The sequence below is a fragment of the Peromyscus maniculatus genome, chromosome 8 (assembly GCF_049852395.1).
Source record: "Peromyscus maniculatus bairdii isolate BWxNUB_F1_BW_parent chromosome 8, HU_Pman_BW_mat_3.1, whole genome shotgun sequence".
NCBI lineage: Eukaryota > Metazoa > Chordata > Mammalia > Rodentia > Cricetidae > Peromyscus > Peromyscus maniculatus.
Genome location: NC_134859.1, coordinates 63,948,573 through 63,973,002, shown reverse-complemented (window position 1 = coordinate 63,973,002; position 24,430 = coordinate 63,948,573). Strand labels below are relative to the sequence as shown.

Genomic DNA, 24,430 nt, shown 5'->3' with positions numbered 1-24,430 from the left:
GAACTGAGCAGCTCTCATATCCTCACAATTCATTTCTCACCTTAGTCAGACTGCTCAGAGAAGGGGCAGTCAAGGCACTGGCCACCCCTTATTTTCTCCCCAGCAAAGGAAATCCTCATCTGGTAACTATCACTTGCTACATAAAAACAACTAAAACAGTTAAAGAATTGAAGGAAAAAAGGACAGGAAGTTTTCATAGGCCCTCAACAAACCTATTACTCTAATATAAAATGGGTGGCATTTATTGTCTTGTTTGAACTAATGGAAATCTCTAATAAGGGGAAAATGCATTATCAACATTAAAAATAGATCAACAATTATTAAAAATAAGATCGCTAGGCAAGGTTGAATATTTTCTACCTCTATTTCATTTACAATGTATAAACACAGAATGAAGATGAGTTCTGGAAAGTCCGTAATAACAACAAATACTTTCATCTGTGGTGCTGGAGATAAACTCCAAAGACTTGTGCTAACTAAGCAAGTGCCCTACCCTGGAACTACAACCCAAGCCAGCTCCCACCCCACCCCACCACACCCTCCTTTCTTTTCTGACTTAATTTTGAAGTACTGGAGCTCAAAACCAAGGTTTTGGACGTGCTAAGTAAACATTCTTCACTGAGCTACATCCATAGCCGTGTGTGTGTGTGTGTGTGTGTGTGTGTGTGTGTGTGTGTGTGTGTGTGTATTTTAGGGGGGTGGGATGGCACAGATCTTACTATGCTAATGCTAGCCTGTTAGCCTTGAACTCATTCTGTAACCCAGGCAGGTCTTGAACTGCAGATATTCCCACCTCACTTTCACATTTCCTAGCAGCTAGCTGTAATTCTTGGCCTGAGCCAGCAGCTGTAGCTCAGGTATACCCTCTTTTGTTTTTTGGTTTGGGTTTTTTGTTTGTTTGGTTTTTGGGGGGTGGAGGCCAGGGGGAGAGTTGGTTCTTTTGACACAGGGTTTGAAGCCTTTCCTGGAACTCACTCTGTAGCCCAGGCTGGTTTCGAACTCAGAGATCCACCTGCCCCTGACTCCCTACTTCTGTCTCCCAAGTGCTGGGATTAAAGGCCTGTGCCACCACAGCCCTGCGTCACCCTCTTTTGTTTTTGAGACAGAGTCCCACTGTGTAGACCAAGCTGGCCTCAAACTCAGGAACTAGCCTGCCTCTCCTTCTGCCCCACCATACCCAGTCTCAAATCTTCCTTTAATAACTATCGCAGTGGGCTGGAGAGATGGCTCACAAGTTGGAAGCACCACTTCCAGAGGACTCAGGTTCAATTCCCAGCACCGACATGGCAGCTCACAACTGTCTGTAACTCTGGTTCTAGGGGATCCAATACTCTAACACAGACATACATACAGGCAAAACACCAATGCACATAAAATAAAAATAAATAAATTATTTTAAAAAACACCTAGATGTGGTGGTATATGCTTTTAATCTCAGCACTTGGGAGACAGAAGTAGGTTCATCTCTGTGAGTTTGAGGCCAGCCAGGGCTACAAAGTGATTTCCAGAATAGCCAGGCTGTTGCACAGAGAAACCCTGTCTATAAAAAAATAAAAAAGAAAGAAAAGAAAAAGAAAAAAAGCTATCCTCTAAGACAGAATAACCAGACAGAGAATTTATTGAGAGAGTCAAATAACTAGACAGAACAAAAAAGTTAAATGAATCATTGCTGTATAGTTAGTTCCAGGAGAGAAACATAAAAGTAACATGTTAGCAGACAGAGACATTAAAGACAGCTAGGGTTCATTTCCTCCGGGCCTCTAAACTAATGTATGGATTTTCATGATCTAGTACAGCCACTCCCAGCTTTATTCAGCTAAAAGTAATCACTCCCCATTTTCAAAAGGCCTCACCATTTCAGGCTCTCAATCCTCAGAGCCAGCAGAGCTAAAGTATCTGCCTCTCCGTCTACTTGAAAGGCATCTGCACTTATCTTTCGAAAGCTGTGCCTAGAAAGGCACTTTCTCTCCACGGAAGCATGCGGTTTAACTCTGTTCTTTGCTCTATCTGCCCTCGACAACAAAGACTCAGGAGTGCCCCTCCAGCCTCTCCAGCCCTTGCACAACTACCTGCTTGTCTCTTTCACTCACAGAAAAGATTCCACAGCCGGGAGAGTGACGACGACGACAAACAGAGCTGAAAAGCTGCTGCTGCACACCCATCTGAGCTCCAAAACAGAGAACCCCCTGGGGCAACCAGACTCTTGCAAAGGAAGCTTTTAAAATTTAAAAAAAAAAAAGTCAGGGTCTGGCAAGCAATTCTTCCATTATTGTTGCACCCTTTGCTTTCTTTGCAGTGTGCTGAATAAATTTGTTCTTTTCCGACAAAATGAAGGAGAGGGTGAACCCCTTAGAGCTGGAGTTATGGATGGTTGTGAGCCACTCTGTGAGTGCTAGGGATAAAAACCTAGCAACAAGTGTTGTAAACCACTGAGCCATTGCTCCAGCCTCCAAATAAACACTTAAAAAAAAAAAATAGCCGGGCGGTGGTGGCTCACGCCTTTAATCCCAGCACTTGGGAGGCAGAGCCAGGCGGATCTCTGTGAGTTCGAGGCCAGCCTGGACTACCAAGTGAGTTCCAGGAGAGGCGCAAAGCTACACAGAGAAACCCTGTCTCGAAAAACCAAAAAAAAATAAAAATAAAAATAAAAAATAAAAATAAAAATAAAAAAAGCCTGTTCTGGGCTTGACGATACAAAAACAAAAACAAAAAACAAAAAACCTGTAATCACGCTCGCTACTTGGGAGGCTATGACTGGGGGGCTGCAAACTCAAGGGCAGGCAGCCCAGGTAACTTAATGAGACTGTCTTAAGTTAAAATAAAGTACAAAAGGGGCTGGTGGGGGGGCACTTGCCTAGCACACTCAAAATCCAGGTTCAGGTTCCAGTATCAAAATAAGTAAGTACAGACTGGGGAGATGGCTCAGTAAACAATCGCTTGGCACACACGCATTAACTGAGGACCCCTCCAGAACCTCAGCCAGGTATGCCTGTGATCCCAGCTCCTGGGGACACAGCGGCAGGACTGTTTAATTCAAATCCAACTTGTCCTTAAATTCAAGACCAGCATGAGCAAGTCATCGAAACCCTGTCTCAAAAAAAAAAAAAGTAAAAGGAAGGCCGAGGATGTAGCTCAGTGCTTCAATCTGTCTGTATTTCCTTCCTCTTGAGTCAGGAGCTGCATACCGTTTGTAAAAATGCAGAGGAGTGTGGGACTTTTCCTATACAATTTGACAGTCAATTTGTCTCACCACAGAAGAAGGTGCTATTTCTACAGATGATCTGCTGTGCTTATGCAGAAAGCACTTTTTTTTTTTTGTCTACTGAGGTTTTACAAATATGCTTTGTTTTGACGGAGAAATCAGTCCCCCCCCCCATTAATAATCATAGGTCTAAAATGCAATAGTATTGTTGATGCACAGCACCCGTACGGTACTTACAATCTATAGGTTTCATAAGCACTCTCAACCACATACAAAAAGCCCTGCATTTAGTACTGCATCTTCCAGAGATTCAGAAAGGTTAAGTGGTTCTAGCCAAGGTTATCGATCGGGTTTATCTGTGATGGACTTGGTTCCAAACCTGACTCCAAGTCCTTGGTTCTTTAACCTAGATTCCTCCTGGATTTAAACAGAGCTTTCGATTCCTAAGCATTACCCAGGGCACACGGTAACTTCAGCGACTGGCCCTTCTCTGCCTGATTCAGAGTTGGCTTCCTCAGCTCCGGCACGGCTTTTATTCTCCACCACCCTTCCCCCCAGCAACCATTCTCTGAAAGAAGCGGAAAGGGAGAGGCGACCCAAAGCTCCTGGGGGAAGGGATGATGACAACCCAGGCAGCTCAAGGCACCGGCCCCGCCGTGAGCTCCTTCACTCCACGACACGCAGCCCCTTCCCTCCGCCGAGCTGTCCAGCGCTGGGACTCCCGACCTAGTCATCCATGCTCCAAATTCTCCCACCATCACTCAAACTATCCCTCCCCCACGACCCTCCGTCCCCGACCAGCAGAGACCAAGCCCCACATCTGCCCTCCTCAGTGTCGATTCCCCTTAGACCAGCACTCACTGTCGGTGACTGGGCCCGGCCCTCATGGCTGCTCCGTTGTCGCCCGTCGCCGCCACTGCTGCTCCACGCCCCAGCCTCTCAGTCACAGCCGCCGTCCGGACTGGCCCGGAGCCGCTCTTGCGCCTGCGCAGCCCGGAGCGCCCGGGGCCCTCTCCGGCAGCCTGCGCCTGCGCATCTTGCTCCGGGGGCGTCTTTCTCAGTGCCTGATGGCCGGCTTCTCTGGGTCTCTGGTGGGAACTGCAACCGACTGGCCTTGGGTACTTAAGGTCTTAGAGAATGAGGCTGCCTTACTTTAGGCCTCTAGAATATCTTGCCTGAAGTCTTGGACTGCGACTTATCTAGGAGGTGATACGTTTAAGGACTCCTCCAGAATTCTGCATTCTGTCTGCATTTCAAGACTGATGTTTTAGGCATCGAGGAAATTGCAGGTGAACAGTTCCCTACTGTTCATCTCCGACTGTGGAGTCTGACCTTTTTGCAAACTGAAAAAGAAGACCTTTAGCCTTGTGTGGTAGTAACACAAGCTTGTTAGCCCAACAGCCCTTGGAAGATTAATACAGCCGATTATGAGCAGCTGAACATAGGTCCTCTAGACCCCTACAAGGGCAGCAAGTACTCTTCGACGCTGAGCATCTCTCCAGGTCCTATGCAACTATCTTTAATGGGACTTTTCAGTATTTAATAAACTAACAGCCAGACGTGTTAGGGCACTCCATAGATCTTTGCAGAGGCAGGAGGATCGCTACCTAGCAAGTTCCAGACAACCAGAGCTACATTAAGAGACTGTCCCAAAAATAGAAACTAGGTGTTGCTTCTGTCTTCTTCTCAGAGAAGTACCTAGGAACCTGAGGATTTTCATCAGATGCTTACAGCAATATCAATATTATGATGATGATGACATATGATGGCTTTGGCTCTGTAAGACAGGATCTCACTATATAGCCCAAGGCTGGCCTTGAACTCCCTGTGCAGTCCATGGTGGCCTCAAATTTGTTATCATCCTGCTTCAGCGTCCTGAATGACAAGATTACAGTCATGTATTACCATGCCTGGCACATGCTTATATGCTTCTGACTTTTAAGCAGGTGGATCTCTGTGAGTTTGAGGACAGCTTGGTCTACAGAGTGAGTTCCAGGACATCCAGGACTATACAAAGAGACCATGTCTCATAATATATATATATCTCCTATGTTGCTACAAGTTGGTATGTCCTAACTGGTGTCTAATACAGTATACACAGTTTCAAACTTAATGAGTGAGCTGCCTTCTACCTGGTCTTGGATGGAGGGACTCTAATTTAATTAGGTTTGCATAAGCATGGGTTACTTGTTTACAGGAGTGTGGACTATTTGATAGTGGTTGCCCTACTGGACAAAATGTCTCTGTCTCATTTTTTCTTTTTCTTTTTGAGACAGTGTCTTTCTTTATAGCCTTAGCTGTCCTGAAACCAGCCTGTTTTCTTGCTTGCTTGCCCCGAAACAGGGTTTCTCTATGTAACAGCCCTGGCTGTCCTGGAACTCACTCTGTAGACCGGACTGGCCTTGACTCATAGAGATCTGCCTGTCTCTGCCTCCCAAATGCTAAGATTAAAGGCATATGCCATCAGGCAAGCAGCCTGCTTTCTTACAGCATCCAGGACCAACAGCCCAGGGGTGGCAACACCCACAATGGGCTGGGACTCCCACATCAATAGCTAATTAAGGAAATATCCTACAGACTTGGTTACAGCCTTGGTTTTTTTCCTTTTTGGTTTTCAAGACAGCGTTTCTCTGTGAAGCCTGGCTGTCCTGGAACTCACTCTGTAGACCAGGCTGGCTTCCAACTCAGAGATCTGCCTGCCTCTGCCTCCCAAGTGCTGGGACTAAAGGAGTGCACTGCCACCTCCAGGCTTACAGCCCATTTTTCTTTTTCTTTTTCATTTTTTTTTAAAAGATGTATTTATTTATTTATGTATACAGCATATGTGACTGCAGGCCACAAGAGGGCACCAGATCTCATTACAGATGGTTGTGAGCCACTGTGTGGTTGCTGGGAATTGAACTCAGGACCTCTGGAAGAGCAGTCAGTGCTCTTAACCTCTGAGCCATCTCTCAAGTCCCTATGGAAGCATTTTTTCAATTGAGGTTTTCTCCTCTTGGATGATGTTAACTTGTATCAAGTTGACATAAAACTCGCCAGCAGAGCAGTCATTCTTTTTAAGTGCAGAGCCATCTCTCCTGCTCCCTCTTGTTGCTGTTTTTTAAGACAAGATCTCGGGCTGGAGAGATGGCTCACTGGTTAAGGGCACTGGCTGCTCTTCCAAAGGTCCTGAGTTCAATTCCCAGCAACCACATGGTGGCTCACAACCATCTGTAATGAGATCTGGTGCCCTCTTCTGGCCAGCAGGCATACATGTAGACAGAACACTGTATACATAATAAATAAATAAATTAAAAAAAAAAAAAAAAAAGACAAGCCCCAGTCCGGCCTTGAACTCCTGGTCTTCCTACCTCTACCTTCCAACTCCTGAGATTACAGACAAACACCAGCACTACCAACACAAGGTCATCTTGATATATATATAGAGAGAGAGAAAAAAAAGACAATAGCTGACAGAATCAGGTAGTGGCCAGTAACCAGTACATCCTGTGAGCTAGCTCCTGGTTTGAAAGACTTGGCACTGTTTGCTCAAGGTGACATGTTTGCAATCTCTGCATTTAGGAAGTGGACAGAAGGGCTGCCTCAAACTGAGACCACCTTGAGAAAAATAGCAAGCACCAGGCCACCCAGGCTGCAGAGCAAAACCCTGTCTGGGGGGGGGGGAGGGGGCGCGGGCGGGCGGGGAGCTGTATCAATTGCAAAATTATTGCACAGTTGGCACCGAAAGAGAACTGCACAGCCAGGGATGGTGGAGAATCAGTATTGACACTACTTCCTGATGAATGGATGACTGACAAAAAGGCCGGAACTGACCTTGAAGTTTCTGGGAACGATGCCTTGCTTCTCACATCTGTGTGCTACATCATCATGGTCTCCATCTCCTGGATCCTTGCCACATGTGGCTTCCTGGGAAGGCCTACTGGAATCTAGATGATGGTAGTACCTCTTCCCATATTTAAACCATTCTGGATCCTGAATTAAAAGGTTGTTTGGGTTTGTTTTTTTGTTTTGTTTTGTTTTGTTTTGTTTTTCGAGACAGTGTTTCTCTATGTAGCTTTGCGCCTTTCCTGGAACTCACTTGGTAGCCCAGGCTGGCCTCGAACTCACAGAGATCCGCCTGCCTCTGCCTCCCAAGTGCTGGGATTAAAGGCGTGCGCCACCACCGCCCGGCCTGAATTAAAAGTTTTATATGCTAGGGTTGCATATAGACTTGGCTGGTTTCTTTATGTACGCCAGGACAATCTCCAGCTTTTAATCCTCTCACTTTCATTCCCTCGGTGCTGAGAATAAGGCATGCACAACCACACACTGTTGGGGCTGGTGTTTGAACACAAAGCTTCATGCATGCTAGGCAAACACTCTGCCAACTGAGCTCCAGCCTCATTCCCCCCCCCCCCTTTTTTTCAAGACGGCGTAGCCTCTGCTGGTCTAGACCTCACTATGTAGAACAGGCTGACCTTGAATTTGCAGTGATCTTCCTGCCTCTGCTTCCCAAGTGCTAGATTACATCACATTCAGATCTACTAGAATTGCTGTTGTTATTACTGGAGACAGGGTCTCACTATGTAGCCTTGGTTGGCCTGAACTCATTATGTAGACCAGGCTGTTTCTGCATTCCACCTGCTAGGATTAAAGGTGTGGGCCACCATGGCCAGCTTGAATTTCTTTCTTTAAAAAAGATTTTATTTGGGGACTGGAGAGAAAGCTCAGCAGTTAAGAGCACTTGCTGCTCTTCCAGGTCACCTAGGTTCTGTTCCCAGCACCAATATTTCACTTGATAGGTCTGTAACTCTAGTCTCTGGCTCAGCAACACCTTCTAGCCTCCAGCACTGCACTGCTCATGGGGTGCATATGCATGCATGCAGACCAAACACTAATACACATAAAATGTTTTTAATTCTTAATTCTTAATAAAATTCTGAAAGATTTGTTTATGTGTTTATATATGCCACTCAGCCCACCCCACCCCCGCACCTGCTTGTATGCCTGCAGGCCAAAAGAGGGCACCAGATCTCATAATAGATGGTTATGAGCCACCATATGGTTGTGGGGAATTGAACTCAGAACCTCTGAAAGAGCAGCCAGTGCTCTTAACCTCTGAGCCATCTCTACAGCCCAGGCCTTGAAATTTTAATTCTCTTACTCTGCCCCCTGAGTTTTGAGATTATAGACCTGTGCCAACACAGTCTACCAGACCGTATGGAGTTACTTCCAAGCATAGAGAACATAACCCAGACCTAAGTCAATCAGTATCCCTAACATACATCCAAGCCAACCAGTATGCAACATTCTCAAGGCTACAGGGGTTTTTAGGATGGACATAGAACTCAGTCAGAGATGAAAGGCTCAAGAAGTTTACCTGGGGGCTCCTACCTGAATTTCAAGCAGCCTGAAATCCCACATTCAGAATGCTGAGTCAGGAGGATCATTAGTTTAAGGCTTCCTGGGCTACACATTGAATTCAAGGCCAATCTGATTTACATAGCAAGACCCTATTTCAAGGAAAACAAACAAACAAACAAACCACTCAGGAAACCAAGGCAATAGGATCACAGGTTCAAGACCAGCCTGGGCTACAGAATGAGCGCCTGTTTCAAAATTACAACAACAAGAAAAGAGTAGGAAGTATTTATTATGAAACTAGACATAGGGCCACACAACTAGGGGGAGGGGGAAAGACGCTGGAGAATCACCACCAACTCAAGACCAGCTTGGTCTGTCGAGGGAGTTTTCAGGCCAGCTGGGTCTCAAAGCACATACAGCATACCTAATCTTCACTACACACTCGACAGGGCAGTAAATACTATATACAGACTCAGTCCTCATAGAACTTACAGTCCGGCAGAGGACATGAAATAGTAACATCCAGCATCTGGACTAACACTTAGGAGTGGTCCCTCCCACCTCTGCCTCCTGGGTGTTGGAATTACAAGTATGCACTAGTACTCAGGCTATGTGTCAATTCTCTTAATCATAATAATTCTATGAAGGTACTATCACTATCCTCATCTTATAGAGGAGTAAACTGAAGTTAAGAGAGACTTTTCCTGCTCAGGGTCATACAGCAACAACAACAACAACAAAAAATGAAGCCCCAGCTAGAGGCAGGAAAATCCAAAATTCAAGGTCATCTTTAGCTATATAGCAAGTTCAAGGCCATTATAAACTATTTTCTCAACCCTGACCCTATCTCTACATAAATACAATAAACAAGCTAAAAATAAAACCTTGGATTTTTGGCTTTATAATCAGTGTATAGGTCAACCAGGATGTAAGGGACATACATAGATAGCTATGAAAACCTTTTCTGTAGACCAGGCTGGCCACCACCTTGAGATCCACCTGCCCCTGCCTCCCATGTGCCAGCCCTGCCTGAAACCTTTTCCTTTTTTTTAAGATTTATTTATTTATTATATATACAGTGTAATGTCTACATTTATCCTTGTAGGCAAGAAGAGGGTACCAGATCTCATTACAGATGGTTGTGAGCCACCATGTGGTTGCTGGGAATTGAACTCAGGGCCTCTGGAAGAGCAGCCAGTGCTCTTAACCTCTGAGCCATCTCTCCAGCCCCCTGAAACCTTTTCTTAAAATAAAAGAATCAGTACCTTAAAATATAACTCTGTTGGTAAACCATCCGCCTAGCCTCCATGAAATCCCGAGTTCTGTTCCCAGCACCGAATAAACCAGACATAGTAGTGTAGGACTATATTCCCAGCACTTGAAGTAGAAGCAAGAGGCTCAGTAGTTCAAAGTCAGCTTTAGCAACACAGTGACTATAAGACCAGTTTGCAGTAATGTGTCTCATAAGCAATAGCTGGGGTTGGTGGAGTATGCCTTTAATCACAAGGGGTGGGAGGGGCAAGAGCTTAGAAAGTAGCTTAGTGATAGGGCATTTGGCTAGCATCCAGGAGGTCCTAGGTTCAATTCCATCCAGCACTGTAAATGAACAACAGCAAAAATCCTTGCTGCTCAAATCACAGACCTATAATCCCAGAACTCAGAGTGAAAACAGAAGAAGGAATTGAAGCCAGTCTCTATTTGGCTACACATGAAATTGGAAGCCAGCCTGGGCCACAGGATACCATCTCAAATACACAAGCCAGTGTAGTGGCTGAAAGGTCAGTGAGAAGGAAAAATAAACAAGGGAACGAGGAACTCAAAGACTGTACAGGCCAGCCAGGCGGTGATGGCAAATGCCTTTAATCCCAGCACTTGGGAGGAAGAGGCAGAGGCACACAGATCTCTGTGAGTTCTAGGCCAGCCTGGTCTACAGAGTGAGTTCAAGGACAGCCAGTGTTGTTACACAGAGAAACCTTGTCTTGGGGAAAAAAAAAAAAAAAAAAAGACAGTGCCCAGTGCCGGCCTTTATTGGGGGAAAACAAATAGGCAGATGGGGATTGTTGTAAGAGTCAGAGCAGGCTGGGCGTTGGTGGTGGTGGTGGCGGCGGCGGCGGCGGCGGCGCATGCATGCCTTTAATCCCAGCACTTGAGAGGCAGGGGCAGACGGATCTCTGTGAGTTCAAGGCCAGCCTGGGCTACAGAGTGAGTTCCAGGAAAGGTGCCAAAGCTACACAGAGAAACCCTGTCTTGAAACAACAACAACAAAAAAGTCAGAGCGGAAGCTGTAAGTCCCACTAGAAGCTGAAGTAGTTAGGAGGCAGAAAGGGAGGGGACAGGAAAGAAGTTTCCTTCTATGGCCTCAGATGGCCATTACTGGGTAACCAGTGAGTAAGGTGTTTTGTTTTGAGACAAGGGCTCACTGTGTAGCTTTGGCTGACCTAGAATCAGCCATGTAGACAGACCTTGAAACTCATAGAGACCCGCCTGCCTTGTATTAAAGGCACATAGCACAATGCCTGGCTCAGTGAGTAGGCAGTTATCAATGAATATCTTCCCTGCCTGGCTATTACTTGGTGTCTGTGGGCAGGGCAATCAAGAATCTGGCAGAAAGCTGGGCGGTGGTGGTGCACACCTTTACTCCCAGCATTTGGGAGGCAGAACCAGGCGGATCTCTGTGAGTTCGAGGCCAGCTTGGGCTACAGAGTGAGATACAGGAAAGGCTCCAAAGCTACAAAGAGAAACCCTGTCTCAAAAAAAAAAAAAAAAAAAAAAAAAAAAAAAAAAGAATCTGGCAGAATCTAGTGAAACAAGTTAATTTATTTCTAGAAACCAAATTACTGTCGTCACCAGAGTTGTCACAGTTCAACCAAAATGGAGTTGAGGGACAAAATAGTCGGTCTGTCCATGGCTAACAGTGGCATATGTCTATAATTCCAAAACTCAGGGGACTGAGACAGGAGGATCTCTGCAAATTTGAGTCCAGCCTGGGCTACATAGTGAGTTCCAGGTCAGCCTGGGCTACAATGCAAGACCTTATCTGAAAAAAGAAAGAAAAAAGCTGAGGAGAGAATAAGGGGGAAAAGGAAATGTTTAGGGATGTAACTCAGTGGGGAAATATTGGCATAATATTTGAGAAATCTTGCGTTCAGTCCCCAGCACTGAAAAAAATAGGATGGTTTAGAGTTTAAGTGCATGTATTTCTTTCAAAAGGAACTCAGTTCAGTTCCCAGCACCCACATCAGGCATCTCACAACTGCCTGTAACTCCAGCTGCAAGAGATTGGACACCTCCGGCCTCTGTGGATACCTACAGACATGTGGCACATACATACATGATTAAAACTAAAATAAATACAAGCTAGGCATGGTGGCACATGACTTCAATCCTAGCACTAGGGAGGCAGAGGCAGGCGGATCTCTGTTAGTTCCAGGACAACCAAGGCTACATAGGAAAAAAAAATAAACCAAAAAAATATAAATCTTAAAAAATAGGGCTGGAGAGATGGCTCAGAGGTTAAGAGCACTGACTGTTCTTCCAGAGGTCCTGAGTTCAATTCCCAGCAACCACATGGTGGCTCACAACCATCTGTAATGAGATCTGGTGCCCTCTTCTGGCCTGTAGTCATACATGCTATATACATAATAAATAAATAAATCTTAAAAAAAAAAAAAAACTATAATCACTTAGACACTGACTCATTTAACTTAAAACTCTGTCATTCCTCGGAGTCTTCTGTAGTCTTATCTGTTAGCGCAGAAGTACTTACTATGTGTTCTTTGGCTGACTTTGCATGCTGTCATTTATCTACTTTTGGAGGTGAGGGACAGAGTCTCACTGTGTAGCCCTGGCTGGCCTGGTAATTGATATGTGGCTCTGGCTGTCCTCAAGCTTGCAGAAATCTTTGCCTCAGTATCCGTATTTCTGGTACAGCAGGACTACCCCACCACCCCCCACCACCCCGGCTACTTACGATCTTTGACCTGAACTTTCCCCTTTCTCAAATAGCAGCTGTGATAGTATTTCCCCTACCTGTCCGTCCAAGAAGATTCACATTTTTTCTAATTGCTGGTTGTCCCCCATATTCAGTAGCATCTTGTTCTCGGGGCATCCATATGCCCAGAGAACACCCAGAATATAATGTTCCTAAAAGGCTGTTTCTTCCATGAACAGAAGAGAAAGCTGGAAGCTGGTTGCATTTGCAAGCCATCAGTTAATTTGGCTTTTCTGGTTCTGTCAATTCTACGTCAGGCAGAGTCTCTGGACACCATTCCTCTAACAACAGCCTGGCCAGTTGGTTCTCTCCACCTTCAGAAGCCTGTCCTGCTTTTTTCTCTGTATACTGAGTCATTGCCATCAGCAAATACAAGGGTTTTGTGTGAGTGTGTGTGGTGTTGAGGGCTGTTCAGAGTCTCATTAGGTAGCCCAGGATGGGTTGGAGCTCACTCAGCAGCCTAGGCTTGCCTCAAACTCATGGTGACCCTCCTGTCTCAGCCTCCTCAGTACTGAAATTGCAATTACAAGTATAAGCTGCTCAGCTCATTTTTTTTTTTAAAGATAGGGTCTTAGGCGGGCATTGGTGGCACATGCCTTTAATCCCTGCACTCGGGAGGCAGAGGCAGGTGGATCTCTGTGAGTTCGAGGCCAGCCTGGTCTACAAAGCAAGTTCCAAGAAAGGCACAAAGCTACACAGAGAGACCCTGTCTCGAAAAACCATTAAAAAAAAAAAAAAAGATAGGGTCTTGCTGGGCAGTGGTGGCACATGCTTTTAATCCCAGCACTTGGGAGGGAGAGGAGGCAGATCTCTATGAGTTTGAGGCCAGCTTGGTCTACAGGGAAAGTTCTAGGACAGCCAGGGCTGTTAAACAGAGAAACCCTGTCTTTAAAAAAACAAGCAAGGACAACAACAACTTAGATGATAGATAGATAGATAGATAGATAGATAGATAGATAGATAGATAGATCTTGAACTTTCTTTGTAGCTGAACACGATGCTGAAATTCTGATTCTCCTGAGTGCTGGGATTAGAGGTATGTTCCTATGTGGTGCTGGAATCTAACCCAGGGTTTTGTGCTTTATAGACAAATACTCTACCAAATGAGCCACATCCCCAGGCCGTAGGTTTGTGGGTTTTCAGGGAGGGGGCTGTTTTTCCCTCCTTTTTTTGCAGAGGGTTCCACTCACTATGTCGTCCAGGATTCCCTTGAACTCATAGAAATCGTGCTGTCTTAGATCCCCAAGTGCAGGAATTAGAAATGTGCACCAGCCACCACACCTAGCTCCGCTCCAGCTCCAACTGCATCTCCCTTCTTTCTCTTAAATACATTTCGAGATTCATTCAGGCTTTCACCAAAGCACAGTGCTGATGTACCGCAACTTCCTGTCAGACTACACACACAGATGAAGGGCTCAGGACCTCTATCTACATGGGAATCTCACAGTAGGAATTTGTTTGTTTGTTTGTTTTTTCCGAGACAGGGTCTCTCTGTGTAGCTTTGCGCCTTTCCTGGAACTCACTCTGTAGACCAGGCTAGCCTCGAACTCAAAGAGATCCACCTGCCTCTCTCTGCCTCTCGAGTGCTGGGATTAAAGGTGTGCACCACCACCGCCTGGCTACACAGTAGGAATTTTTGTCCATTTCATTAGCTGATGCATCCCCAGCACCCTGCAGTGCTTCTATGTAGTAGATGCTTCATAAATTCTCATCTTTCCAGTCCCTGAAAGATGTGTCTTACAGTTTCAAGAGTTTGACTGGGTTGGGGATTTAGCTCAGTGGTAGAGTGCAAGGCCCTGGGTTCGATCCTCAGCTCCAAAACAAAAGACTTTTGACTGACTAATCACTAGCACAGGTGTGAAAGGGTGGAGACCAGCAAGTCTGACTAAGAGGCTTGAAAGGACAAGGGTAGCTCCAGGGCGCAAAACCCACGGAGGGTCAAGTTCAGTTCCTCTGACTGCTGTGTCATCCTGGGAGCTCCTAGGAGGCTAAGCAGCGTCACCGTTTCTCTCCGCTCCTCCCTCCTTCCTTCGAGGCATGCTAGGCAAAGACTCCACCAACTGGGCTACATCCCTGATCCCTACCTGAAAACCTCTCCCCTCTCCTCCACTCCCCTCTCTGTGTTATGAAATGTGAGGACAACTTTCAGGAGCCAATCCTCTTCACCTTGACGGTAGGCTCTAGGGTTGGCATTCAAATCAAGCCTGTGCAGCAAGCATTTGCACCGACCAGCTGATCCCTCTCCCCCGCCATTTGTTTTTATTGTACTTTGCTTTATTTCTCTAGAGACAGGGTCTCACTGTGTAGCCCTGGCTGGCCTAGAACTGACTAGGTAGTGCTGACTTGCCCAGGATTTGATATTAGACCAAGCTGACTGCCAGCTCACACAGATCACCCTGCCTCTGCCTCCTAACTCCTGGGATTAACGATCTAACATGCCAGGTTCCCCCACTCCCCCTTGAACATCCCTATCCTCCTGCCTCCACCTCCCAAATACTGGGGTTACAGGAATGCTCCACCACATCCAGCAACCTGCTTTCAACCTGCTTTGCTTTTGTTTCTGGGTTTTGTTTTTTTTGTGTGTGTGTGTTTTTTTTTTTTTTTAAATTCTTGCAGTCCAGAAGAGGGCACCAGATCTCATTACAGATGGCTGTAAGCCACCATGTGGTTGCTGGGAATTGAACTCAGGACCTCCGGAAGAGGAGCCAGTGCTCTTAACCTCTAAGCCATCTCTCCAGCCTGCTTTTGTTTTTGTTATTGTTCATTTTCCTCCAGAAAGACTTAGCCTCAGACTAGATAGGAGCTGATATTTAAGGAGGTAAATACAGTCTACTGCTCAAAAGAAATGGGTTCCATAGCACCACTCCTTAACAGAGGGCTAGCGTACCACAAAGGTGCAGATATCGAAAAGCATCCTGTGCTGGCGAGTTTTATGTCAACTTGACACAAGCTGGAGTCATCTCGGAGGAGGAAAACTCAACTGAGAAGTTGAGTTTTCCATAAGACTGGACTGTAGGCAAGCCTGCACAGCATTTTCCTTAGTTAGTGACCGATGGGGGAGGATCCAGCCTATTATGAGTGGTGCCACATCTGGGCTGGTGTTCCTAGATGCTGTAAGAAAACAGGCTGAGAGCCGGGCGGTGGTGGCGCATGCCTTTAATCCCAGCACTCAGGAGGCAGAGCCAGGAGGATCTCTGTGAGTTCGAGGCCAGCCTGGGCTACCAAGTGAGTTCCAGGAAAGGCACAAAGCTACACAGAGAAACCCTGTCTCAAAAAAACAAAAAACAAAAGAAAGAAAGAAAGAAAAAGAAAGGAAACAGGCTGAGCCAGGTGATGGTGGAGCAAGCTTTTAATCCCAGCATTCGGGAGGCAGAGACCAATTTCTGAGTTCAAGGCCAACCTGGTCTACAGAATGAGTTCCAGGACAGCCAGGGATACACAGAGAAATCCTATCTCGAAAACGCCAAAAAAGAAAAAAGAAGGAACGAAAGCAGGCTGAGCAAGCCATGAGGAGTAAGTCAGTAAGCAGCACTCCTCCATGGGCTCTGCATCAGCTCCTGCCTCCAGGTTCCTGCCTGGTTTGAGTTTCTTCCTTGGCTTCCCTCAGTGAATTGTAATTCAAGATATGTAAGCCAAATAAACTCTTTTCCCCGAGTAGCTTTTTGGTTATGGAGTTTCACATAGTTACAGTTAATTCTAAGTCTGCCACACCCAGGTAAAACACAGCTAAAGAGGAAATAAAAAAGGATCCTGCAGGATTGAGGTTAGAAAGCACTAAAAATAAACAAACAAACAAACAAACAAACAAACAAACAAATAAATAAATAAATAAATAAATAAATCCTGGGCTGGAGAGTTGGCTCAGTAGCTAAGGGCACTTCTTGTTGTGAAAGACCCAGGTTCGATTCCCAGCGACCACATAGAGGCTTACCGCCTTCTCGAGCACCAAGCACACATATGGTGCACAGACGCAGATACATGAAATAATAAAAAAATAAAAAATAAAAAACTTTGCTGTGAAATGCGGCCTAGGGCCCTTTCCCCACGTCCACTCTTAGTATCTCGAGCGTGTCTGCTCCTGCGGCGCCAGAAGGGCGGTTTCGGCGGCTTGGCTTCCCGAAGAACGTAGTCAATCAGAAGTCAGGACTACAAAGCTCCTTCCCAACGCTCCGGCAGAAGGAGAAATGATGGTGTGAGAGTCCAAGGCGACCGTTATACTCACGCAGACGATAAATAGATCACATTTTTGCCTTTCCTTAGCCTCTGCACACAGTCTCGCCCTGCCCCTCCCTGGATCTCCCGGGTGCCTCAGTTCTGTTTGGGCGGATCTAGTTTTCTTCTTCCGGTCGGTGGGTCTGCGAGCCCGACGTCCCAATCGTGGCGCACTTCTGGTCGGTACCAGAGTGCTTTGCGGCAAGATGGCTGCGCCCAGGCGGTACTGCGCTGGCCTAGTTCGGTCTTGGTTGGGGGCCCGGCCGCTGGGCCCGCATGCCGGGAGGGAGTGGGCGACCCCGCCCGGCTCGCTTCTAGGTAACCAGGCGAGGTGCGTGTCCTGTGTCGTGGGCGCCGCTTTCTCTGGTCCCCTCCTGGCCTCGGCCCCTAGTCGTTACGGTCAGGGCTCCGCCTTGGACCGCATCCTTGGATTCCCTCAGCCTGACGACAGTTCCTTAGCTCCCAGGGTCCCCGCCGTGTCGGTGCACAGAGGTAAAGGGCTCCGTCGTGGTGGTTGCGGGTGTTCTGTTTTGTGACAGGTCTCCCCGGGTAGCCCAGTCTGGCTTGGAACTCGGATCTTGCTCCAGCCGCTAGAGTGTTGGGATTATAGGTGTTAACCATAACCAGCTTCTGGTGGTTTTAGCAGTGGTAGGTAGTCCTGTGGCCTGGTTTAAATCCCTCTGTCTCTGGGGATATCACTTTAGCCTCTCTCATTTAATGGAAAATAAATCTGAGTTCAAAGAGCGACGGCTATTAAAGAGTTTGAGAATGAGGGCCAGGGAAATAACTTGGCAAATAAAGGCTCTTGTTGCTTGACAAGCTGAGCAATCCTTGGGACCCGTATGGTGGAAAGAGAGAACCAACTCTAGAAAGTACTATGGCTTACATAAGCTTACGCCAACACAAATAAATAAATACAACAACAACAAGAGTTTAAGAATGTGAAGAAACCGCCGGGCGTTGGTGGCGCACGCCTTTAATCCCAGCACTCGGGAGGCAGAGGCAGGCGGATCTTTGTGAGTTCGAGGCCAGCCTGGGCTACCAAGTGAGTTCCAGGAAAGGCGCAAAGCTACACAGAGAAACCCTGTCTCGAAAAACCAAAAAAAAAAAAAAAAAAAAAAAAAAAAAAAAAGAATGTGAAGAAACCTATGTTGGTCACAATCGGTAATAGTCACGAAAGATCATTAGGCAAGACCAAGTTTTCTCCCTGTGTCCCCACATGGCAAGCAGAGTGTAGACCCAATAAATGAGTGTTGAGCCCCATCTACTTGTTAAGACACTATATTGAGTTAGGTGTAGTCATGGTGCATGCTTGTAGTCCCCACACTGGGGAGGTAGAGGCAGGAGGATCTCCAGTTCCAGAAATTTCTTCAGCTGACTGTGGCACCCTACTAATGCCACTATGAAGGTTCTGCAGAGTTTCTCAGTCTCTCCTTACGATACCGTATTGCAGTTAACTGTCTCCTACCAGACTCCAGTCAATGCTACTTGAGAAATAAAGTGCTATTTTTCTTGGAAGGAGACATTGAGACAGAATTTCACTCTAGCCCATGATAACCTGGAACTCACTATCCCCAGACTCCTGCATGCTGGGATTGCAAGTGTGAGCCACCACATCCATTTAATTGTATTTATTTTTTATTTTTTTAAGTTTTTTGAGACAGGGTTTCTCTGTGTAGCTTTGTGGCTTTCCTAGATCTCACTCTGTAGACCAGGCTGGCCTCTAACTCACAGAGATCCGCCTGCCTCTGCCTCCCGAGTGCTGGGATTAAAGGCGTGTGCCACCACTGCCCAACTTGTCTTGTTTTTTGAGAGACAGGATTTCTCTGTGTAACAGCTCTGGCTGTCCTGGATCTTGCTTTGTAGACCAGGTTGTCCCCGAACTCACAGAGATCAACTCTCAAGTGCTGGAATTACAGGTGCGCACCACCACTGCTCGGCTTTATTTCAAGACAGGGTTTCTCTGTGTAGCCCTGGTTGTCCTGGAACTCACTCTCTACAGAGTGACCTCAAACTCACAGAGATCTGCCTCCCAAGTGCTGGGATTGAGAGTGTGTGCCACCACCACTGCCCAGCCATATCCATTTTATAAAGTGCTGCTTCTCCATTGTAATTTAGTGAAGTTGTTTTGTTTTTTGAGACAGGGTCTAGTTATATAGCCCAGGCTGGCCTGGGGCTCAAAAGTAATCTACTCTTGTTTGAGCCTCTCAAGGGTTGTGATTACAAGTGTGTATGTATCACAATGCCCAACCTATGTTGAACAATTTTTTTTACACAGTTGTCATTGTGAAAAAGAAGTTATTTATAGATGTTAATGTGATTCCACATCACATATGAGAAAACCAGGGGGCTTAGAGAGGTTAGATAACCTGAGAAATCAAATAAAATTAAATGCCAAACTAATCTTAAAGTTAGGAATGGGTGGCTGCAGCCTGGTGTACTAATCTTTTATCTTGATTTCCTCCTTGAGTATCAGAGCTGAGTATCTAATAGAGTCTAGATTCCAATATATCATTCCTGTTCCATCCTGACATAGATGAGCAGAATCTGCTGTTGGTCCACACTCCTGACATGCCTGAGAATCCACGGGTCCTCCGAGTGGTCCTCCTGGGAGCCCCAAATGCAGGAAAGTCAACACTCTCCAATCAGCTGCTGGGTCGTAAAGTATGCCACACTTTTATCATCCCAACCCCTACACCTCCCTTTCTACACATTTCACGATTTTATGTGTATGGGTGTTTTGCCTTCATATATGTCTGTGTACTCCTTGTCTGTCCTCTGCCCACAGAGGCCAGAAAGGGGTGTTGGATCCTCTGAAACTGGAGTTACAGACAGTTGTGAGCTGCTGTGTGGGTGCTGGGAATTGAACTCAGGTCCTCTGGAAGAGCATTCAGTTCTGTTAACCACTGAACCATCTCTCCAGTCTCCCTACGACCTTCTTTATCTTTTCGTTTCATTTTTTTTCATTCACGTCTTGCTTTGCCTGGGTGGATGGCCTGGGAGGGATCTAGAATCTCACTGGGACTTCTTTCTTTCTTCCTGGAAGGTGTTTCCTGTCTCCAAGAAGGTGCACACCACTCGATGCCAAGCTCTAGGGGTCATCACAGAGAAGGAGGCCCAGGTGGTAGGTACCTGCAGAAGTTCTGCAGACAGGATAGAGTAAAGCTAAGCTGTTCTCTTACCTTAGCCTTTTAAAAAATGATGGTTCAGCCCAGTGCAGTGGTGGTGGTGACACAGACCTGTAATCACAGCACTCCCAAGGCAGAGGCAGAGTCAGGTGGATCTCTGAGTTCGAGGCCAGTCTGGTCTACAAAGTGAGTTCCAGGATAGCCAGGGCTACACAAAGAAATCCTGTCTCGAAAAACAAAAACAAAACAACAACAACAAAAAAAACCCTAAAGAAATGGAAAAAAAAAGAATGTATAGAGGATACCCCTCACCCCTCCCCACCCCCGCCGTTCTTTTCAAGACAAGGTTTCTCTGTGTAGCTCTGGCTGTCTTGGAGCTCACTCTGTAGACCAGACTAGCCTTGAACTCACAGAGATCCGCCTATCTGCCTGCTGAGTGCTAGGACTAAAGGCACGCGCCACCACTGCCCGGCTAGGACTTCCCTTAAGGCTCCATATAGTTCTCCCTCTCCCTCCCCTCTTTTGCCATCTATTCTGAAGTTATTTATATGTGTGTGGGTGCTCATGTGTTTGTATGGAAGTCAGAGGACAACTTAGGAAGCACTTTCCTTTTTCTATCCTGTAAGTCCTTGGCACCAAAACTGGGTTGTCAGCCTTGGCAGCCTGTGCCTTCACCCACTGAACCATCCCATCCTTTGTGTTTGTGACACTCCCATATAACCCAGGTTGCTCCTCTGTATAGCCAGAGATTACCTTGAATTTATGATCTTCCTGCCCACTCCCTCTTTCAAGTGCTGGGATATAAGAGATACCACCATGCCCAGCTCTGAATCTTTTTTTTCCCTTTCGGAGACAAGGTCTTACCATGTAGCCCTAATTGGCACTGAACTCAATTTGTAGGCTAATCTGCCCTTAAACTTGAAATGATCTTCTTGCCTCTGCCTCCTAAGTGCTGGGATTATAGGAGTGTGACACCTCACCTGACTAAATAAAGCATAATTCAACATTGAACTCTGGTTTTGTGATTTTTATTTTGTGCAGTGCTGGAAATCTAACCCAGGGCTTCCTGGGTCCTACCCAAGCATTCTGCAACGGGCCTCATCTCCCGCATTCATCCTTCATTATCCATGGTCACCTGCTTTCTTTGGGGTCCCATGTAACATTAAGACAATGCCAAAGGGTAAAAAATCTAAAGTCAGCAACAGCTTGCCCATGAAGGAAAGGCAGGATGCAAATATCAAAGATGGCCTTTCTCTAGTAGCGCATACCTTTAATCCCAGCACTTAGGAGGCAGAGGCAGGTGGATCTCTATGAGTTGAAGGCCAGCCTGTTCCACATAGTGAGTTCCAGGACAGCCGGGGCTACACAGTGAGACCCTGGCAAAATAAATAAATAAAAAACCTCTTGTCACTCTGCAGATTCAGTGTTAGAATACTTACTTAATATGAATAAAGCCCAGGGTTGAATACCAGAACCTAAAATTGGGGGCGGGGGCATTCTCTCCACTAATCCATTAAAAAATCTTTTCCTTTTGACCTGTGGGTGTCTCTTCTGATTCTAGATTCTGCTTGACACACCTGGCATCATCAGTCCTGTTAAACAGAAGAGGTATTAGCTGTGGGAGCAGATGTGTGTGTGTTTGGCGGGTGTGTGTGTGTGTGTGTGTGTGTGTGTGTGTGTGTGTGTGTGATAAGAAAGAGGAGGGGCTATTACTTCATAGGAGCTGGGGTTTTTCCCAATTACACCCCATTCCTCATAAGAGTTGATCAGTCATATGACCCTTCCTGACCAATACATTCGTCCTTCAGGCACCATTTGGAGCTGTCTTTGTTGGAAGACCCATGGAAGAGCATGGAATCTGCTGATCTTGGTTAGACTCAAACTAAAAAACTGAAGCCCTATGTACAGAGCCTTTCATTCTTGGGAGTTTGGGAGCTGGGGTCTGGCCAGAAGCCATAGCCTGGAACTTGTTGTGGAACCGGAAGGAGGTCATGGTCTGTTTTTCTGTCTGCCCTGCCGCTTCTAGCTGTGGTTCTTGTGGACGTGTCAGACAAGTGGACCAGGAGCCAGCTAAGCCCCCAGGTGCTGCAGTGTCTGACCCACTTCTCCCAGGTCCCCAGCATCCTCGTCTTAAACAAGGTAAGTGCTGCCCGCCTGAGGACGAGTCTTCCCTCCAAGGTCCCATCTCTCTCACCTTGTCCTTTGCTCCTCCCCCATCTCCAGGTAGATTGCCTGAAGCAGAAGTCAGTTCTCCTGGAGCTGACAGCAGCCCTCACTGAAGGTGTGGTCAATGGCAAGAAACTCAGTATCAAGCAGGCCTTGCACTCACGCCTCGGCGCCCAGAGTCCCAGCCCTGCAGCTAGCGACCCAGATACACACTCAGTGAGGGCCTCGCAGAGAACTGGCTGGCCCTACTTCCAGGAGATCTTCATGTTGTCAGCACTAAACCACAAAGATGTGAACACATTAAAGGTCAGTTAGCCTTGCCACAGCCCAACATTTCTGCCATGTTAAGATAGGCCTCACCCAGACCAGGCTGACTATAAGACTACGATCCTGTCTTTTAAAAGACAAGACAAAAATCTGGCTGTCGTCATTTTACTTGTAATCCTAACACTCGGGAGGCCAAGGCAGAAGGATCAGGAAATCAAGGTCATTTTCAACTACACAGTGAATTCAGGAGGAGCTCAGTTACAATGAGACCATGTCTCTGGAAACCAAAAACAGCCAGCTGTGGTGACACACCCCTGTTATCCCAGTACTCAGGAGGCAGAAGTGGAATGATATTCAGTTTGAGGCCAACTGGTCTCCATTGTGAATTGTAGGCCAGCCAGGCTACATAAGGAGACCAAAAATAAACAGGAATGTATCTCAGTCGATAGAATGGTTGCCTAATGTGTGAGAGGTGCTGGATTCAATCTCTAGTACCACATAAACTCAACATGGTGGTACACACCTCAAATTCTAGCATTTAGGAAGTAGAGACAGGAAGATTGGAAGTTCAAGACCAGCCTGAACAAATTAGGGTGTACAAGGCCAGCTTGATCTGCATGAGATCCTGTCTTTTATAAAGAAGGGGGGGGGCATTAAAGTCAGTATGGTAGCTCACTTGTGTAGTCCCAGGGCTTGTCAGGGTAAAGCAGGATCAGGAGTTCGCCGGCCTTTGCTGTTATATAGCAATTTTAAGGTCAGCTCGGGGCTACACGAGGCCCTGTCCTAATCAAAACGCCTGTTTTCTTCTAGAATTAGGCATAAATAAGGGAGGACCGATGGGGGCTAAGAACCCACTCTTCCTTTGTACCCACAGCAATACCTTCTGGCACAGACCAAGCCTGGACCCTGGGAGTTCCACAGCGGAGTCCTCACCAGCCAGACACCTGAAGAGATCTGTGCCAATAAAATCCGGGAGAAGCTCCTAGAGTACCTGCCTGAGGAGGTGCCCTACGGTGTGCAGCAGGTGTGGACAGTGGAAGGCCCCGGGGCCTGTGTACCAGGCACACTCCTGGATCGGTTGGGTACCACGAGACGGAGAGATGAGCCTGCCTGACTGGTCATGATGTCTCCTTATGCAGAAGACAGTGGTATGGGAGGAAGGACCGAGTGGGGAGCTGGTGATCCAACAGAACCTTCTGGTGCCCAAAGAATCTCACGTGGTAAGTGAGGGAGGCTCAGAGAGGGGCAGCAGCAGCGTTAACTGGGTCCCTTCTCCCATCTGTGAGGCCAGAGCAGAACCCTGTGCCTCTTGCCACCACTGCAGCGGATCCTGATTGGTCAGAAGGGCCTCTTGATCGCCCAGATTGCACAGGAGGTGGGCCGAGACCTCATGGACATCTTCCTCTGTGATGTTCACATCCGCCTCTCTGTGAAACTGCTCAAATGACCATCCTCTGTGCTACTCCCAGGACATTCCTGCTCAAACTGCTGGCAGAGGGACTAAGTAGAGCTACCTCTGTCAGAGGGGGTCTGAGGGCTGCTGAGGGCCGTGGACAGTGGCTGGCTGCGAGCCAGCTGGCCTTGTGTGTGCACGGTGCCTGCCCAGCCATGTTCTCCACTGGAGGAAAGAAGCTGCCGTAGCTCAGTTCTCAGGTAGTTCCTCGGCCTAGGGTCTCGGCTGTGTAGGTCTTAGAAGTCCATCCCCATGGTGGGAATAGGGCCATCCCGCCCCTGCTAGCATTGGACCCAAACTCTTGCCCTGAGTTTCCAGTTGCTGGTAGGAAGAAAAGTTTTCTCTCCATCCCCAAGTTCCTCAACTTTAAGTTACATATGGACCTATGTTTCTTTTTCTTTTTTTTTTTTTCCCTTTGAGACAAGGTTCTTGCCATACAACTCTGGCTGGCTATTACTATATAGACCAGGCTGGCCTCGAACTCACAGAGGTCCACCTGCCTCTGCCTCCTCAGTGCTGGGATTAAAGGCGTGTGCCATCACCACTTGGCTCAACCTGTGTTTCTTAAATGAGATAGTGCCGATCACCTGTTCACCCAAGTTCTTGATCCCTCCCACACCATCCTGCTACCCAACCATGGATGCTAATAAAGTTAAATGACAAGTGTT

General features: G+C 46.9%; 2 protein-coding genes across 3 annotated transcripts in view; one reads left to right on the top strand and one right to left on the bottom strand.

The window, feature by feature from the left end:
* Fam222b (family with sequence similarity 222 member B) overlaps nt 1-4,216 on the bottom strand; it is a 61,926-nt gene extending 57,710 nt beyond the window's left edge. Inside the window, exon 1 of one of the 2 annotated variants that reach the window (XM_006977457.4) lies at nt 4,064-4,216. The gene's annotated coding sequence lies outside the window, so the exon portion shown is untranslated. The remainder of the gene's footprint in view (nt 1-4,063) is intronic. The other variant, XM_076542957.1, reaches the window with a different exon arrangement.
* Nucleotides 4,217-16,926: 12,710 nt separating this feature from the next.
* Nucleotides 16,927-24,430, top strand: Eral1 (Era like 12S mitochondrial rRNA chaperone 1). The gene is made up of 10 exons (XM_006977456.4): nt 16,927-17,240; nt 19,285-19,412; nt 19,795-19,872; nt 21,438-21,484; nt 21,685-21,746; nt 21,903-22,015; nt 22,100-22,348; nt 23,184-23,333; nt 23,449-23,529; nt 23,634-24,430. Exons 1-10 carry the CDS (start codon nt 16,955-16,957, stop codon nt 23,754-23,756), a joined length of 1,317 nt encoding a protein of 438 aa, XP_006977518.1. The 5' UTR covers nt 16,927-16,954; the 3' UTR covers nt 23,757-24,430.